The sequence below is a fragment of the Geotrypetes seraphini genome, chromosome 17 (genome assembly GCF_902459505.1).
Source record: "Geotrypetes seraphini chromosome 17, aGeoSer1.1, whole genome shotgun sequence".
Lineage (NCBI taxonomy): Eukaryota > Metazoa > Chordata > Amphibia > Gymnophiona > Dermophiidae > Geotrypetes > Geotrypetes seraphini.
This window is the reverse complement of record NC_047100.1, coordinates 21,062,593-21,080,641: the sequence shown is the minus strand read 5'-3', so window position 1 is coordinate 21,080,641 and position 18,049 is coordinate 21,062,593. Positions and strand designations below refer to the sequence as shown.

The 18,049-nt window shown below is 40.2% G+C and overlaps 1 protein-coding gene across 7 annotated transcripts in view; it reads left to right on the top strand.

The window, feature by feature from the left end:
• The window catches only part of CADPS (calcium dependent secretion activator), a 447,229-nt gene that overhangs the window by 325,652 nt on the left and 103,528 nt on the right, over nt 1-18,049 (top strand). For all 7 annotated transcript variants that reach the window (XM_033925902.1, XM_033925901.1, XM_033925899.1 and 4 more), the window contains 3 exons: nt 1,879-2,026; nt 10,230-10,304; nt 16,195-16,278. In XM_033925902.1, the coding sequence (XP_033781793.1) occupies nt 1,879-2,026; nt 10,230-10,304; nt 16,195-16,278 (307 nt within the window). The remainder of the gene's footprint in view (nt 1-1,878; nt 2,027-10,229; nt 10,305-16,194; nt 16,279-18,049) is intronic.

The following is an 18,049-nucleotide window of genomic DNA, read 5'->3' as shown; positions in this document are numbered from 1 at the left end:
TTGCATCTAAGAAGATAGGTGGCTATCACCCAATTAAATTTTTTCATTTTTTTTCAATTATGAGCTTGTTAAAGCTCATATGAAGTCAATTTACTGATTTAGGGGTCCTTTTACTAAGGCGCACTAATAATAATAATAATAACTTTATTTTTCTATACCGCCATAGTCAGGCGACTTCTAGGCGGTTCACATTGAAAGAAGGCTGGACAGTCAGCGAATGATAAGGAGCCTAAAATAGAAAAGTTACATAAACAAGGTACAAACTAAGTTCCATGGGTAAAGAATACATGAAAATTGGAGCTTCCTGGGAGATTGAATAGCGTTTACGGGGGTGTTTGTTTAGTTTAAGGGTGGTCTGTTTTAGTCAATGAATTTGTCAAATAGTGCGTCTTAGCGCGTGCTATATGCTAACACGTGGCAATGCGTCCATAGGATATAATGGATGTGTTAGCATGCATTAGCATTTAGCATGCGCTAATATTTAGCCCGCACTATGACACGCTAGCACGCCTTAGTAAAAGGACCCTTAAGTTAGGCACCTATTTACTTAGGCACTTATCTTTAGGCGCCTCTTATAGAATTTCCCTGTTTGAAATAAACAAGTACATTGTAGGGGATTCCTTTATTACTGAACTAATTTTGTGTATTTTCAACTACCTTTCATATACTATTTGCCTTTTGATGCAGCGTTGTATAAAGAGCTTTTACAAAATGGATGGCCTACATCAGAATGATGTTGACCTCAATTCAGATAACACTAGTTTCTTGTTTGGGGAAAAAATCAATATCCCATCAGCCTCTGATCAACTAGAACCATTTAAAAAAAAAAAAAACTAAACAAGTGGGAAATGAGCAACTGGAGATCATTCCCAGCTCATAAGATCTTGAAGCCACAGTTAGGGTAAGAAGCAGAAGTGATGGGGACCAGTGGCGTAGCGAGGGTGAAAGGCGCCTGGGACAGTGGCGCCCTTCCCCCATCCTCATGTCCGTCCCCCTGCTCCTTCCTCAATCCTGCCTGCCTCGCACGCCTCCCGCTCCTTCGCAGCTTCTACCTGCCGCGCACGCCCCCCCCTTCCCGTACTTCTAGTTGAAGTTGCTCACAGCGGTCAACAACGTGCTCCTCGTGACCCCATCAGCTCTCCTTTTGACGTAACTTCCTATGCACAGCATCTGGAAATGATGTCAGCGGGAGAGCCGACGGGGTCGCGAAGAGCACATTGGTGACTGTTGCGAACAACAAATTGTACTAGAGGTGTGGGTGAAGGGAAGGAGGCATGCGAGTGGAGGAGAGGAATGGCGGACTACCCCCTTACACCCCTTTAGTATGCCATTGATGAGGACTAGAATGCTAGTACTGATTTGATTATAGCAATAATGATGCCCCAATGAGCAAGATTTACTAGAAATACAGCAGGGAGATATAAGGGAAAAAAAGGCAATAGGGAGCTGCAAAAAGAGTACATAAGTTTAAAAAAGGTGTGAATTAAGGGGGATAGTTACAATCTTGCGATAAGAGAATGAGATTTGCCTCAATGTAGTTTATAGGGTAAAATCCACCGCAGCCATCGATAAGAAAGCCTAATGCAGCTTCGTAAAAGGGTTTAATGCAGAATGAATTAGTGCATCCTGCATTAGGATTTTTTTTTTTTTTTTTTGCTGCGTTAGGTGCACATTAACACATACTGCAGCTTAGTAACAGGACCTAATTATTTCATTTAAAGAAAATGCTAGCATTATAGAGTAGTTGTATGTTATGATACTTGGGTGTCTATTATTGTGTTAGTGTTTCAAAGACCTTCCCTGCTTGTACATGCCTTATCAAAGCATCAGCTCTTCCCCAAAATGGTTTTCTAATTTTATTCCTTCTTATTGTGACAGAACCAGGATTGCATTTGAGGTAAAGCTACAAAAAACCAGTCGATCAACAGATTTTCGAGTCCCCCAGTCAATATGCACCATGTTCAACGTGATGGTTGATGCCAAAGCTCAATCAACAAAACTTTGCAGTATGGAAATGGGTCAAGAGGTAGACGTATAAATTATTCCTTAAAATGATTTCTACAAAATAATGGTGTCTTATTTTTCACAAGGGGTTTTCTTCCAATCACCATGATAGCCTTTGTGTGATTTTTATTAATAATGCTAAATATTAGCTGAAAATCGTACTTTTTTCGATGAAATTTCATAAAGCGGAAGCTATGCTTTTTCATTGTGAATAACAAGTTGCCAATGGAAGTATTAGTACCTCTTCATTGTTAGGTGTAGCCCTTCTCTCTGTTTCTGTGGAAAGAGATTGTACTGATAAGAAGTGCATCAATTAGTGGCTATCAAATGTCGAGCACTGGCTTTGTCAACTGGCATAACTAATCCTATAAAAACCCATTTAGCCGACAGATAGCCATGGAAAATAGGAAACACAGGCAACATGACTGCATTCTTTATACTTTTATTTGGCGAAATGCCAGGCATGTTAATTGCAATTCAAGTTTATTGGCCAATCATAATTGTTAGTAAGAAGGGTCTACAATACTCTTGAAAGTGAGAGCCTGATATTAATGGCTGGAGCCAAGCAAAGTGTGAACAGATGTCATGCAAGCTTCCCACTCTACTCTGTCATTTCTTTTTAGTCTTCAGTTACAACACTTTGTATTCCAGCACCAGACCTACCCTGAACAGAGACGGCCAATTGTGCCAAATTGTATACTGAGACCACCTAACTCATTTCACTTGTGTTTGAACCAGAGTTAATTACATGGTTTTCAGCGCAATAGTCAAGGTCATTCAATCATTGTGTCATCATTCCTTCGTTTCTGGGTGCATGAGAGTCAAATGTATAAACGCTAATAGTAAATGGCAGATCATGCAGGAGGTATGGACATATAAAACAGCAAAAACTCCGCGCATCAGAGCATTTACTGCACCGAGCCACGCTAAAAACCTCTAGGCCGTTAATCAGCATCCAGAAAGTGTCAAAATCTTACTTTATACTGCTTTCCAGATTTAGTCAACATACAGATCCTACCATTCTCCTTTCCAAACTGAAAGTCATTAAAAAATCGGTATACGCACAATTTTTATTCCTCCTAGCTATGGGGTCCTTTTACTAAGGTGCGCTAACCGATTTAGCGCGCGCTAAAGATTAATGCACGCTAAATACCAAGGCACCCTTTTACGAAGCCACATTAGGCTTTTTTATCACTGGCCATGGGCAGTTTTAGCTCTGATGCTCTTAGGAATTCTAAGAGCGCCGGAGTTAAAACCGCCGCAGCCTAATGTGGCTTCGTAAAAGGGGAGGTTAACTATTTACTTAATAAGCCTTAATTGGCTTTGTTCGTTTAAAATTGCTATTAAAAAAACAAATCACAATTAATTAGATGGGAGGTGCCTGCTATTTCAAGGTAGGCGTCTACTCCAAGGCACCTACCAGAAAGTAGGCATAGTTAGGGGCAGATTGTGGGTGAATCTTGGATGGGTTTTCACTTAGGCACCGGTAGGCATTTAACTTAGGCTCACTCGTTTAGGCCAAGAAAATCCTGACATAAATAGAATGTGCTTAAGGTTTCAGCACCTAAGATTTTTTTAGGTGCCGCTAGGCACAATTCTGTAAACGGCATGTAGCTTATGATTAACACTTGCGCTCCTTGACACCTACATGTTAGGCACCATTTATGGAATCGGGGCCTAAATGTACAGAAAATTGTCAGTTCCATGCATAAGTGGCACTAAATCCATGGAGCATTATTTTGCAAGGGCGCATGTAGTGGTTTTGGAACAAATTCTATCTATGTTGCCAAAAAAAAGACTGCACGTATTGCTGTTCTATAAACCACCTCTGGAGTTAGGTGCAGTTGAAACCACTCCAAATAAATGTCCAAATAATGTCACACATAGCTTTCAGATGGCTTGAATTAATCTAGAATTAGGTCCGTTGAGGGTCCTCATTTCATTGTCTGATTGGAGCTCACAAACAGCCGATACCATTCAGTCCCTGAAGCAGGCAATGAAATAAGGACCCTCGTCGGATCTAATTCTAGCCCAGACACGACTCCAAATAAATGTTCAAATAAATATCACCCTTTAGCTTACAAAGGGATTCAATTAAGCTAGAACAGACATGGGCAACTCTGGTCCTCGAGGGCCGGAATCAATCGGGTTTTCAGGATTTCCCCAATGAATATGCATGAGATCTACATAGTAACATAGTAGATGACGGCAGATAAAGACCCGAATGGTCCATCCAGTCTACCCAACCTGATTCAATTTAAATTTTTAAATTTTTTCTTCTTAGCTTTACCCAGTACTGTGCTTGGGTTCCAACTGCCGAAATCTCTGTTAAGACTTACTCCAGCCCATCTACACCCTCCCAGCCATTGAAGCCCTCCCCTGCCCATCCTCCTCCAAACGGCCATACACAGACACAGACCGTACAAGTTTGCCCAGTAACTGGCCTAGTTCAATCTTTAATATTATTTTCTGATTCTAAATCTTCTGTGTTCATCCCACGCTTCTTTGAACTCAGTCACAGTTTTACTCTCCACCACCTCTCTCGGGAGGGCATTCCAGGCATCCACCACCCTCTCCGTAAAGTAGAATTTCCTAACATTGCCCCTGAATCTACCACCCCTCAACCTCAAATTATGTCCTCTGGTTTTACCATTTTCCTTTCTCTGGAAAAGATTTTGTTCTACGTTAATACCCTTTAAGTATTTGAACGTCTGAATCTTATCTCCCCTGTCTCTCCTTTCCTCTAGGGTATACATATTCAGGGCTTCCAATCTCTCCTCATACGTCTTCTGGCGCAAGCCTCCTATCATTTTCGTCGCCCTCCTCTGGACCGCCTCAAGTCTTCTTACGTCTTTCGCCAGATACAGTCTCCAAAACTGAACACAATACTCCAAGTGGGGCCTCACCAATGACCTGTACAGGGGCATCAACACCTTCTTCCTACTACTGACTACGCCTCGTTTTATACAGCCCAGAATCCTTCTGGCAGCAGCCACTGCCTTGTCACACTGTTTTTTCGCCTTTAGATCTTCGGACACTATCACTCCAAGGTCCCTCTCCCCGTCCGTGCATATCAGCTTCTCTCCTCCCAGCATATACGGTTCCTTCCTATTATTAATCCCCAAATGCATGCACTGCTTTCAATGCATATTCATTGGGGAAATCCTAAAAACTCGATTGGATTCCGGCCCTCGAGGACCAGAGTTGCCTATGTCTGTTCTAGCTTAATTGAATCCATTTGTAAGCTAAAGGGTGATATTTATTTGAACATTTATTTGGAGTGATTTAAATCACCATTTCGTTTGTCATTCGGTGTGGGCTTAGGACTTCATATTTTTGCGTTGACTTGTGACTAAGTATGAAAATACATTAAGGAACCCATGATATTACGTAGCTTTAACAGAAGCTTTGCATGTAGCACGTGCCATATGTCACTTGAGAATTTTTTGGCAGCATAATTGCCACGGCGCTATATTTGGCCTGAGGAGGACATAGTTAATTATTCTGCTCCACACGAGACTGAAGGGTCCAAATAAGAAATTTATTAATACTTTTGTAGTACTAACTTTGAAATCAGTTCACAGTGAGGAGTTTTTGGTCTGGCATATTATAGAATGGCACAAAAAAAAAACCAGGAATATAACCTTTGCAAATGAAATAGCAATGTAAGGATAGCAAAGATGGTCCAAGAAAGAGGGACAAATAAATGTGCAACCATAAAGATTTTATTGAAGCTGGATCCGACTTTGCCAATTTTCAGCATAAGACTTTGTAAAGGGTCATCAAACCGTTGAATAAATTCTCTAAGGATACAGACACACACACAAACGGTCTGCCAAAAGCAATAGCATTTCCATTTGAGAGCAACGAATGAGCCAAGCCAAGTCAGGTCCGGCATCAGTAAAATCTTTATGGCTGCACCTTTGATTGTCCCTCTTCCTTAGACCACCTTTGCTGTCCCTACATCAGTATTATAGAATGGCAGCATATGTACTGATATGCCTTTTATAAAATTTCCCCAGGTGTAATTATACCATACCATATAGTTTCTTATATCCCACAATTTTCAACAAGGAATCATTACTGCTTACAATAAGATTGGGATCAGTTATTACATTAGCAATTAGATTCTAGAGAGTGGGTTGGGTAGATATCAGTCATTATGAGGAGAAAAGATAAGTCATTAACATTCTTCTAAAGCTGTAATAGGAGGGAACTTGCCATAAGTATAGGGGTAGTCTATTCCAGACTCTGAAACCCAGGGATTCGAAGGTGGACTCGAAATAGTTTTTTTCGTTTAACATGTTGAGTTGATAGGAGGGGAAGCTTAAGATGTTACATCTTTCTTGCATTATGGAATGAACAAGGAATCGATGTCAAATACTAGTCCATCAGAATTGTTGCCATAAATCACTTTATAGACCATGCAGGCAATCTTGAAAAGAATCCTATTTTTCATTGGTAGCCAGTGCAGTTTTCCCAACAATGGAGTAGCCCTTTCAAATTTACTTACTTAAGAAATTAATGTGGCTGTAGTATTCTGGAGTAGTTGCAGTCTCTTATGTTCTTTCTCAGTGATGCCATAGTACAAGGAATTACAGTAGTCCAGGTATGGTAGCAAGAGGTCCTGTGCTAAAGTTCTAAAATTAACCTGGCTCAGAAGGGATTGTATTGTTCTTAGTTGTCTTATCCCAAAGAAGAATTTTTTGACCAGGAAATTGGTTGGATCTTCAAAGGTTAGTTGGGAATTGAGGATAATGCCTTGTATTTTCGAGGTATTTTTCAATTTTGAGAATCTCACCAGTGGTCAGTACATAAGAACATAAGAACTTCCATACTGGGGCAAACAGAAGGTCCACTAAGCCCAGCATCCTGTTTCCAAGAGTGGCCAACCCAAGTCCCAAATACATAGCTAGATCCCAAGTAGGATCTGTGCATGGTGGCAAGTCATAGTTTCCAAACAAAGCACTTTGGTCTTCTGTTTATTAAGTTTAAGAAAGTTCTTTTGTGCCCACGTGCTCAGGTCATCTGTGGTCCTCATTAGGTGCTGAAAGATGGCTTCAAAAATGTCTCTTGATACACAAAGTAGAAAGATATCGCCTTTTTAGAAAATGTGTGGATTTGAGGGGAGGGGAATCTCTTTGCCAAGGCTCTTAAGTAGATGTTGAATAAGAAGGGAAACAGCAGGGATCCTTGAGGCACTCCACAAAAAGCAGTCCATTTTCGGGACCTCTTATTTCCTTTTCTTACCTCGTAGGTCCTAGTTCCTAAAAATTCTACAAATCATTTTAGGACTAATCTCTGTATGCCTAATTCATTCAACTTTAGTTGTAGTAGAATGTGGTCTACCACATCAAATGCAGTAGAAATGCCAAACTGTATCTTGAATGTTTATATCATGTCCCCTCTCAGTCTTCTCTTTTCAAGGGAGAAAAGGCCCAGTTTCTCTAATCTCTCACTGTACAGCAACTCCTCCAGCCCCTTTACCATTTTAGTCACTCTTCTCTGGACCCTTTCTAGTAGTACCGTGCCCTTCTTCATGTACAGCGACCAATGCTGGACACAGTACTCCAGGTGAGGGCACACCATGGCCCGGTACAGCTGCATGACAACCCTCTCCGATCTATTCGTGATCCCCTTCTTAATCATTCCCAGCATTCTGTTTGCCCATTTCGCCGCCGCCGTGCATTGCGCCAACGACTTCATCGTCTTGTCAACCAGTGCTCCCAAGTCTCTTTCCTGAGGTGTCTATCCAAGTACCGCCCCAGACATCCTGTATTAGTGCATAAGATTTTTGTTACCGACATGCATCACCTTACACTTATCCACGTTGAACCACATCTGCCATGTTAAGGCCCATTTCTCGAGCGTGTTTATGTCAAGTTGCAGATGTTCGCAATCCTCCTGCATCTTCATACTCTGAATAACTTCGTATTGTCGTACCAATTTCCAGATCGTTTATGAATATGTTGAAGAGCACGGGTCCAAGCACCGAATCCTGCGGCACTCCACTGGTGACGCTTTTCCAGTCCGAGTATTGTCCATTTACTCCCACTCTCTGTTTCCTATCCGCCAGCCAATTTTTAATCCACATGAGTATTTCACCCTCGATTCCATGACTCGCAATTTTTCGAAGTAGTCATTCATGCGGAACCTTGTCGAAAGCCTTCTGCAAATCCAGATATACAATTTCGACTGGGTCACCCTTGTCTATCCATTTGTTTACTCCCTCGAAGAAGTGCAGCAAGTTCGTCAACCATGCTGGCTGGTCCTCATTAGATCGTGTCCGTCAAGGTGCTCAATGATGCAGGCCTTTATCAGCACCTCTACCATCTTTCCCGGTACCGAGATCAGACTCACCAGTCTGTAGTTTCCCGGATCACCCCTCGAACTTTTCTTGAAGATCGGCATAACATTTGCCACCTTCCAGTCTTCCGGAACCCTTCCTGATTTGATCGACAGATTGGCTATCAGTTGAAGCAGTTCAGCTATAGTCCCTTTCAGTTCCTTGATTACTCTCGAATGGATGCCATCCGGTCCTGGGGATTTATCATTTTTAAGCCTTATCAATCTGTACAAAGATGTATCTGGCTATGCCAGAATCCGTAAAAGTAAGATACTGTATATGACTGCTCCTTCATACAAGCGCTTCTTTTTTTATTTATGGAATGATCTCTGGACCTAATATATGCAAAAGGTATGTATAAGTTCTCCAAGATGACACTTGTATTAACCTGATCAGGTACGCTGGCACTCCTACCTCACTCAGTGCTTTCCAAAGCTTGTCATGCTCAACACAGTCAAAAGCCTTGGTATAATCAATGAAGCTCAGATAGAGCTTCTTCTGGTACTCCCTCACCTTTTCTATGATCCACCTCAAGTTTGCAATGTGATCATGGGTCCCTCTGCCCTTACAAAATCCAGCTTGGGCATCTGTAAGTTCTCAATCAAGAATGTAGCCCAAGCCATCTATCTTAACCTAAAGCATTCCGGTGCTCCATCAGCTGCCTTTTTGTTTCAGCATGGGTATGAAGCCCAAATTGTATTTTACCAACCCCGAACCAGGCACTTTAATCACCACCTGAACAAACTCTTGTGACATCCATAAGCCCTTGAGCATCTCCACTTTTTTGCCTTCTCTGGCCTTTAACATTTACCATAATACTAGAGCAGGTTATTGTACAGATTAAAGTGCTGTGTGTTATGATGTCTTCATCCAGTCTTGAATCCCTGTAAAGAATTTGCAAAAGGACACTGCAGTTCTTTCGATTGGATGGACATTTTTGCCGTTTTCAAGTGGAATTACCGCACCACAGAATACTAACGATAGAAGTTTACAGTCTTGTAGCAGCTTTTCTGTGTTTTGTTTTTCTTAAAAATTTTCTTAAAATTTGAAAATAAAAAATACTGTAATGGAAAAAAAATAAAATAAAATCTTGCAAGTCAAAAAAAAAAAAAAAAAATGAAATGGGGAAAAATATATTATTCTTAGCAGTGATCATTGGCACGCAGCCGTGCTCAGGTTTTTCATCAGCCAGTTCTTTTATGATCGCCATTCATTTCCAGTTCTTTGTTGTTTTCCATCCATATTCTTCCTACATTCCCAATTTTGCGTTTCCTTATATTAACATCTCATTTGTTCTTTACTCTTCTCATGTTCTCTTTCCTGCCTTCTGCACCTTTCACCTTATTTCTGTTTCCAATCATCTGAAAGTTTGCTAAACAGTGGGTAAGTGTGTCTAACATTTTCAACTGTAATCTCACTCCCCTATGTATAATTAGCATTTTTATCAGGTTTTCTGTTCCCTTCTGTCAACATGTGCATTGTTTTGATTCCATTAGCATTTTAAACAGACATTAATGCAAACAAGTGAAAATGAATATTCAAGGTTATTTGTTTTAATTCACGTTTTCTTTTAAAAAATTATATCATGCTTTTATCTGAAAAGGCCTTAATTGTCTGCTACAGTATGCTTAAAATATGGTTTCAGTGATGAGATCAACACAATGAAGCACTATTTTGCAAAAGAATGCAGTTTGTAAGTGGTATTCCAGTATAAATTATCTACATAAATAGAAGTCAAGGTAATTAACAGTTTAGTTCACAGCTGACACTTTTTTAAAGTAAGAAGTACAACCAGAATATTGTTAACAAACGGGCTGATTTCCTACTGTGCCGTTGCTTATGCAATATGCTAATACTTATCTCTTTTTATTTATTGTAGCATCAATACCATTCAAAGATAGATGAACTAATTGAAGAAACAGTTAAAGAAATGATAACACTCTTGGTCGCAAAGGTAACCATTAGCTTCAGGTGAAATCGTTCATTAACAGCACTGCTGCGGATGCATGCATATCCATGCTTCAGGGAGAGGACAGGCAGGCTTGTTTGCCGTGCATGCCTTTTCGAGGAAACGGATGGCCAGAAAGCTGTCAGCCGGTAAATTTTATAGTGGACTGGACTGGTCAAAATGCAGATGTCATATTTTAAATAATTCAAAACGTTCGTTAGTTGATTTTTAAAATCACGTTTGAATGTTGTAAGTCTCCTCTGTGAGTAAATCCTTCCTGACAGCTTGGTGCGTGGTGGTAAGGACTTGTAGTTTCTTTACACCAAATTAATATCTGCAGATTTGTTTTGCTAGTCCGGTCTCTCTAAGGCGGGAGTTCTCAACGCAATCCTTGGAACACATTCAGCCAGACAGCTTTCAGGATATCCATGAATATGCATGAGAATGATTTGCATGCAATGCCTTCATGATATGCAAATCTATTTTATGCATATTCATTTTGCATATCCTGAAAACCAGCCTGGCTGGGTTTATCCCAAGAACTAGATTGAGAACTACTATGCCAGTCACCGCTCTTTCTACTGATGAGTTTCTATTATGCCACCTGACAGCAGTACCACCTGTACTTAAAGGCAAACTTATCTTTATTATGGAAGCTGAACACAGGCACCCCTAAAAAGGGTTTTTACAATTATGATAGAAAGAAAAACAGAACAGAATCCAAACTGTGGAGAGTGCAGTTGAGAAACTCCTCCAGACACCATAAGGTAGTTGACCTGAGAGCAGATCTTCATTCCAAACTCTAGAGCAGGGGTGTCAAAGTCCCTCCTCGAGGGCCGTAATCCAGTCGGGTTTTCAGGATTTCCCCAATGAATATGCATTGAAAGCAGTGCATGCACATAGATCTCATGCATATTCATTGGGGAAATCCTGAAAACCCGACTGGATTCCGGCCCTCGAGGACCGACTTTGACACCTGTGCTCTAGAGGATGCAATAAGATCTGTATCCAATCAGAACTCAGCGATTTGCATATCCATTATTTGATTGTTAGCAGAAAATTCACCATAGATAACTAAAAGGTTGTGGTGGAATGGGGAATTTACTGAAGTAAATCATATGCAGCTTAGTACCTTGACATTAGGGGGAAGATTCGATAAATGGCAATCAAAAATCAGCATTCTATGGTTGGCATTCAAAGATGAGTATCCATTATAGAATAGCTTTGAGGCCCAGATTCTATAAATGAAGCCTAAAGTTACTAGGTGCCTGGCTACAAAACCAGTTTCACCCCACCACTACCTCTCTAGTATCTGCTGACCCAGCCACACCCAACCAGGCAATAGTCCTCACTTATCACAACCCGAACCACTCACCTTACCACACAACATGGCAAGCTGCAACAAACAACAACTACTCCTAGGGATTCTATACCTATGCCTATTAAGCTCTAAATGCTGGGGCAATGAAGACAACCTCCCCCAACCTATGCACACTTACCCCATCTCCTGGCTCAGACCAATCGAACTAACTAAGCCCTCCAACCCTCTCCAACTCCTACAAAACCAACCAAAACAAGACCTTCATCAAATCACAGTACTAAACACCACCCGCAAACACCGCAAACCACACAAGAACAAGCTCTGCAACAGAAACATAAAAAAGATAACATTTTCGGAAATCCCTACAGCTAACAGTTACGAAAACATTAAGGGATATTACCTAAACACCTGTTCTGTGAGAAACAAAGCCCACATAATAAATGATTGGATACTACAAACAAAACCCGATCTCCTGTTTCTGACAGAAACATGGATGATCTCTGACACCGACACTATCATGAGAGAATTTCTACCTCAGGGATATAAAATTATCCCACTATCAAGAAACTGGAAAAAAGGAGGAGGACTAGCGATCATCCTAAAAGATCACTACAATTACACCATGACCGACTCCAAATCTTCAGATAACCTCGAAATACTAACCTGCATAATCACTAACGCACAGTTAGAAGAATCATTAACCACAACTCTATTCTACATCCCACCCAAAAAATGGTCAAGCGCGAAAGAGGAATTCGCCGAATTCCTTACCTTATCTAACCTAAAAGGCTCATACAACCTGCTTCTGGGTGACATAAACACTCACCTAGAACAAAAGACAAAACCAGAAATAACTGAAATCGCCAAACTCCTTATGTCACTGGACTTTCCAAACCCAGACACAGAAATAACCCACGAAAAAGGACACAAACTAGATCTAATCACCTTCTCCCACAAAGAAATACTAACCCCCAAAATACAATACCACTCAGGTCCCTGGGAAAAATGTATCTGGTCAGACCATTTCATTGGCAAGTTCAATCTACATTGGCAGAAACAGAATACACATCAAAAACACAAAAACGCAAATTTGAACACAGTAACCACCCGTGGCATTATTAACCCAACCGAATTCTGGACCCATTACGAGTTACAACCCATAAACAATGAAATTCAAGACTTCCCCGCATCATGGGAAATCTACAGCAAAGAACTCTTAGACCTAATAGCACCATATAAAACATACAAAAAGAAAAATAGACCACCAAACGAATGGTTTGACTGTGAACTTCTAACCACCAAACAGGAACTAAGAAAATTGGAGAGAATCTGGAAAAAAACAAACAATGACTCAGACAAGACAAACTGGAAACAAAAAATGAAAATATACAAAAATCTGATCAAAGAAAAACGCACTAAGCATTATGCAAATAAAATCGGTACATCAAAAATAAACAGCAAAGAATTATTCAAACTAGTAAAAACTATAACCGATACAACACAAATACTGAAAAAGGATACTGAGCAAACTCCATCAGCACAAACCCTAGCCAATTTCTTTCAAAACAAAATCACCGAATTAAGAGCAACTCTACCCACATCCACAGCAAATGCTCTCCAATTCCTGGATCCCCATGACCAAGACACCAGAGTAGACATGTTATGGGACCACCTCGAATACCCAAACTGGCAGCAATTCCTAAATTTATTTAACAAGTACACCAAATCTAACTGCCTACTTGATACATGTCCCTCTAAAATCATGTCAACTGCCCCCCTAGAATTTAAAAAGGAACTTTTCACATGGCTAACATTCGCCCTTGCAAACGGAACACTAAACAAAAAAATGGGACATATACTAATCACTCCAATCCCCAAAGATCAGAAAGCCTCCCCAGCACTGACATCCAATTTCAGACCCATAGCAAGCATTCCCCTCTTCACAAAGATACAGGAAGGATTGGTCAACCTTCAACTAGTCAATTACCTAGACAAATTCAACCTCCTTAACGATCACCAATCAGGATTCAGAAAAGGATACAACACAGAAACTGTCCTAGCCTCCTTGCTGAACCACCTTTATGATCTCTTTAGCAAGGGCAAAAGCGCACTGATCCTACAATTAGATCTCAGCAGCGCGTTCGACTTGGTAGACCACGAAATCATGCTACTGTGCCTTGAAGCAATGGGAATCTCGGGAAAGGCAAAGAAATGGTTCCAAGAGTTCCTAACAAATAGATCCTACCGAGTAATCAGCAATGGAAACTACTCTAAACCATGGAAAAACCCTTCAGGCGTACCTCAAGGTTCCCCCCTATCCCCCACACTTTTCAATATCTATATCGCCTCCTTAGGTCACCTACTACAAAAACTAAATTTAATATACTACATTTATGCGGATGACATATCCATCCTCATACCCTTAAACGACATCACAAAAGAAATTATAGACAATCTCTCAAACACAATGACCGAAATCGATAAATGGACCACTAATTTCAAACTAAAACTAAACGCAGAAAAAACAAAAGTCTTTCTGGCTAGTCCCAATGACAAAATTACGAGAACATCGATAAAAATAAATAATCACGAATACGCAATTTCCAAAAACATAAAAATACTAGGCATCACTCTTGACACTCACCTAACTATGACCGACCACACAAACTTACTAGTGAAAAAATGCTTTTACACACTATGGAAACTAAGAACCATAAAAAAATACTTTGACCCTTCTTCATTCAGGTTGCTGGTACAGGCACTGATCCTATCCCTCCTTGACTACTGCAACATCATCTACCTAGGCATCCCACAAAAAACAATAATAAAACTGAGACTAATACAAAACACCGCCGTTCGCCTAATTTTTGGGCTAAGAAAAAACGATCACATCAGCCCCTACTACAAAAAACTACACTGGCTTCCAATAGAAGCGCGAATTCTATTCAAATTCGCTTGCACCTGTTTCAAACAAGCCTGGGGACTAGCACCTTCATACCTACAAACTCACTTCACCCTATACAACCCCACAAGAACGACCAGAAACAAAAACATCTTTGCATACCCAAAGATTACAGGCTGCAGATACAAATCCTTCTTGGACAGAACCTTCCAGTTCCAAGCGAACAGACAGCAAACCTGGCTGAAAAACCACATAAACGAACCAAACATGACTTATAATACTTTCCGCAAATCGATCAAAACCACCCTATTCGCTAAATTCATCGGCTAAAACGGTCCCTTCCCCACTAAGACCCCTCTCACGGATGTTCTAAATCTTTCAGACACTCATTACCCTTAGATCTCCAATTAATATGTAAGTTACCATTTAGACTATTGTACTGCATCTAGTCTCTTTATTCGGTACTGTATTTAAACTTATTGTATGTTTTGAATTTGGACTCACTCTACTGTATTATATGTGAATTTATTGTATTGTATTAGTATTGTACTGTACTTGTTATTCGCTGAATGTCCAGCCTTCTTACAATGTAAACCGCCTAGAAGTCGCCTGACTATGGCGGTATAGAAAAATAAAGTTATTATTATTATTATTATTATTATTATTAATTGACACCTATTGGCAATTGCTGTAACAACTTGGAATTGACGTTAATTGGATGGTAGACGCCTAATCCAAGCAGGTGTGGCTAGTGGGTGGATAGTGGGCATGTAGGCGCCTGTTTTGGACTTAGACATCGGTATTTAGGCCAAGAAAACCCTGGCTTAAATATGGTGTACCTAAGGTTAGGATATCTTTCGATGCCTAAGCCCACTTTATGCTTTACTAGGTGCAATTCTATAAAGTGTGCCTACATTTTTTAGAATCGTACCTAAGCGTCACACTACTTGGCACCTAGATTTTAGGTGCCATTGATAGAATCAGGCCCAGAGCACCAATTTAGACCCCAGGACTTTGGCACATATCCCCAGTGTTCTATAACACTACGAGCAAATTTTAGGAATGCCCTCAACGCGCCCATTTACCTCCCATTGGCACGCCCTCTTTGGGGTTATTCATTATAGGATTTGGGCACACATTGTTATAGCATAGTGCATAGCAAAATGTGCACTCAATTATTGGCACAAATTGGCTTCTTAGCCAGTTTAATTGGGTACACAGCTTGGATTAGTGCCCAAATATCGGCAGCCTAGATTTAAGTTTCATATACAGAATGTGGGAATATTAGTACTTAGTAAGACAGTGAAGCAGTAAATTTGGGAATGGGGAACAGGCCCATTTCAGAAGAGAGCAGTCTGAAGATTAATTACTTAAAGGCAACGCTGAATATTCTTGAGTTTAACAGACCTACATGCTGAAATAGCAAGAGATTGCATACAAAGAGTATTTCCGTGTAGCATACAGTGTATAAATGAGGCTTAATCATCAGAAAGTATTTTACAGATGGCTAGAGCATGTCTACAATGTGCAGGAAAGACACAAACACTCTGTAATTACTCACCTACTCAAGTTTCTGCGGATTAATAATGTTGAAATCAGCTTGCTTCTTGCAAGCAATCTGTCTTTCAACAATAAAGTCATTGTGTGTTGTTTTTTTTTCTCTTTTCCACTAGTTTGTCACTATTCTAGAAGGAGTTCTGTCCAAACTATCCAGATACGATGAAGGGACGTTGTTTTCTTCATTTCTGTCATTTACTGTAAGTGAGTAACAATTTCTGGCCTATACCATTTTCCTTTAGAAATATTATGAAAAAGAGGGGTTCACACTCTTCATACAAAATCGATTAACAGATATAGTGTGAAAAAAAAATATTGCAATCCCAGTACCTGTCTCTGCTGCAGGAACCACCTAATACACTGAAAATTTACTCAAAGCAGCCTCATAGACTCAGCAGCATAGATGGCAACCTTAGATGTCTAAACAAACTATGCTAGGCTACAGGAAAGAGTGGCCTAGTGGATAAAGCAGAATAGTAAAAACAAGTGGAATTGTCCAATAATAAAAGGTGCAATAAATAAAGATGTCTTTCAACTCATCTGGACAAACAGGTTATCCTTTATTCTTCCAAAAATACTCGACCCGACATGTACATGTTTCGGCCCTACGGCCTGCGTCAGGAGTCTATAGGTAATGTATAAAATCATATAAACACATCTAGAAACATATAAACACTGTAATAATAAAATATATGATAGTGGATAAAGCTACAGCTTCAGCACCCTGAGGTTGTGGGTTCAAATCCCATGCTACTCCTTGTGACCCTGGGTAAGTCACTTAATCCCCCATTGCCCCAGGTACATTAGATAGAGTGTGAGCCTGCCAGGACAAAGAGGGGAAATGATTGAGTACCTTAATGTAAACCACTTAGACTATAAGTGATATATAAATACTTAAATAAATAGAGCACAGAATCATATCATTGGCTGTATATGCCAGAAAAAAGGAGCACTTTATAATGGCACAAATAGAAAAAAGAACAGAGCAGGACAGAGAGGAAGAAGGTCTCAAAAATAGCCAATGATTTGATTCTGCGCTATCAAGGTTATTTAAGCAGTTTACAATCAGGTACTCAACCATTTTCTCTATCTATCCCAGTGGGCTCACAATCTATCTAACGTACCTGGGGCAATGGAGGATTGAGTGACTTGCCCAGGGTCACAAGGAGCAGCATGGGTTTGAACCCACAACCTCAGGGTGCTAAGGCTGTAGCTGTAACCACTATGCCACTTCTTCCTCTAGTATAGCATGGTCTATGAGGCTGCTTTGAGTAATTTTTCAGTCTATTAGGTGGTTCCTGCAGCAGAGACAGGTACTGGGATTGCAATATTTTTGTTTTCACACTACATCTGTTAATTGATTCTATATAATTTTCCGCCATCTGAAATTCTTTCCTAATATGCTTTGGATTATATCTAAGGTATTATCATGAGGAACTATGTTATATATTGGTTTTCTTTTTTTTTTTTCAAATCTTTATTCATTTTAATACATACATCAAGTGTACATTAAATACAAACCCAGTTTCAGAAGCACATCTAGCCACTGGCATTCCAGATAGTCACACAAAATACATATGAGAGAGATTTCTGTGTATTCCACCTAATTCTATTCTATAAACTTAGAGCCAGATTCTGTACACAGAGCCTAAATCAGCAGGCACCTAAGCTCTTAAGAGAATCCCATCTAGTGGCGCCTATGTCTGTCTCCACTCCCAAACATGCCCACTTAGGCATTAGGTTCTGTTAAGTTCCATGCAATAGGCGTCTACCTTTTATAGAATCGGGTAGGAAACTTTCGGCCAATTACATTTTTTTTTCAATTGTGAGCTTATTAAAGCTCATAATTGAATTTATTGAGGCTGAGAATTACACACCAGTGTCCTATACAGAATCGTGTCTGACCTAAGGGACAGATGCCAAACCCTGCCTAATCACCCTGATTCTCTAACCGGCGCCCATGTCACAGAC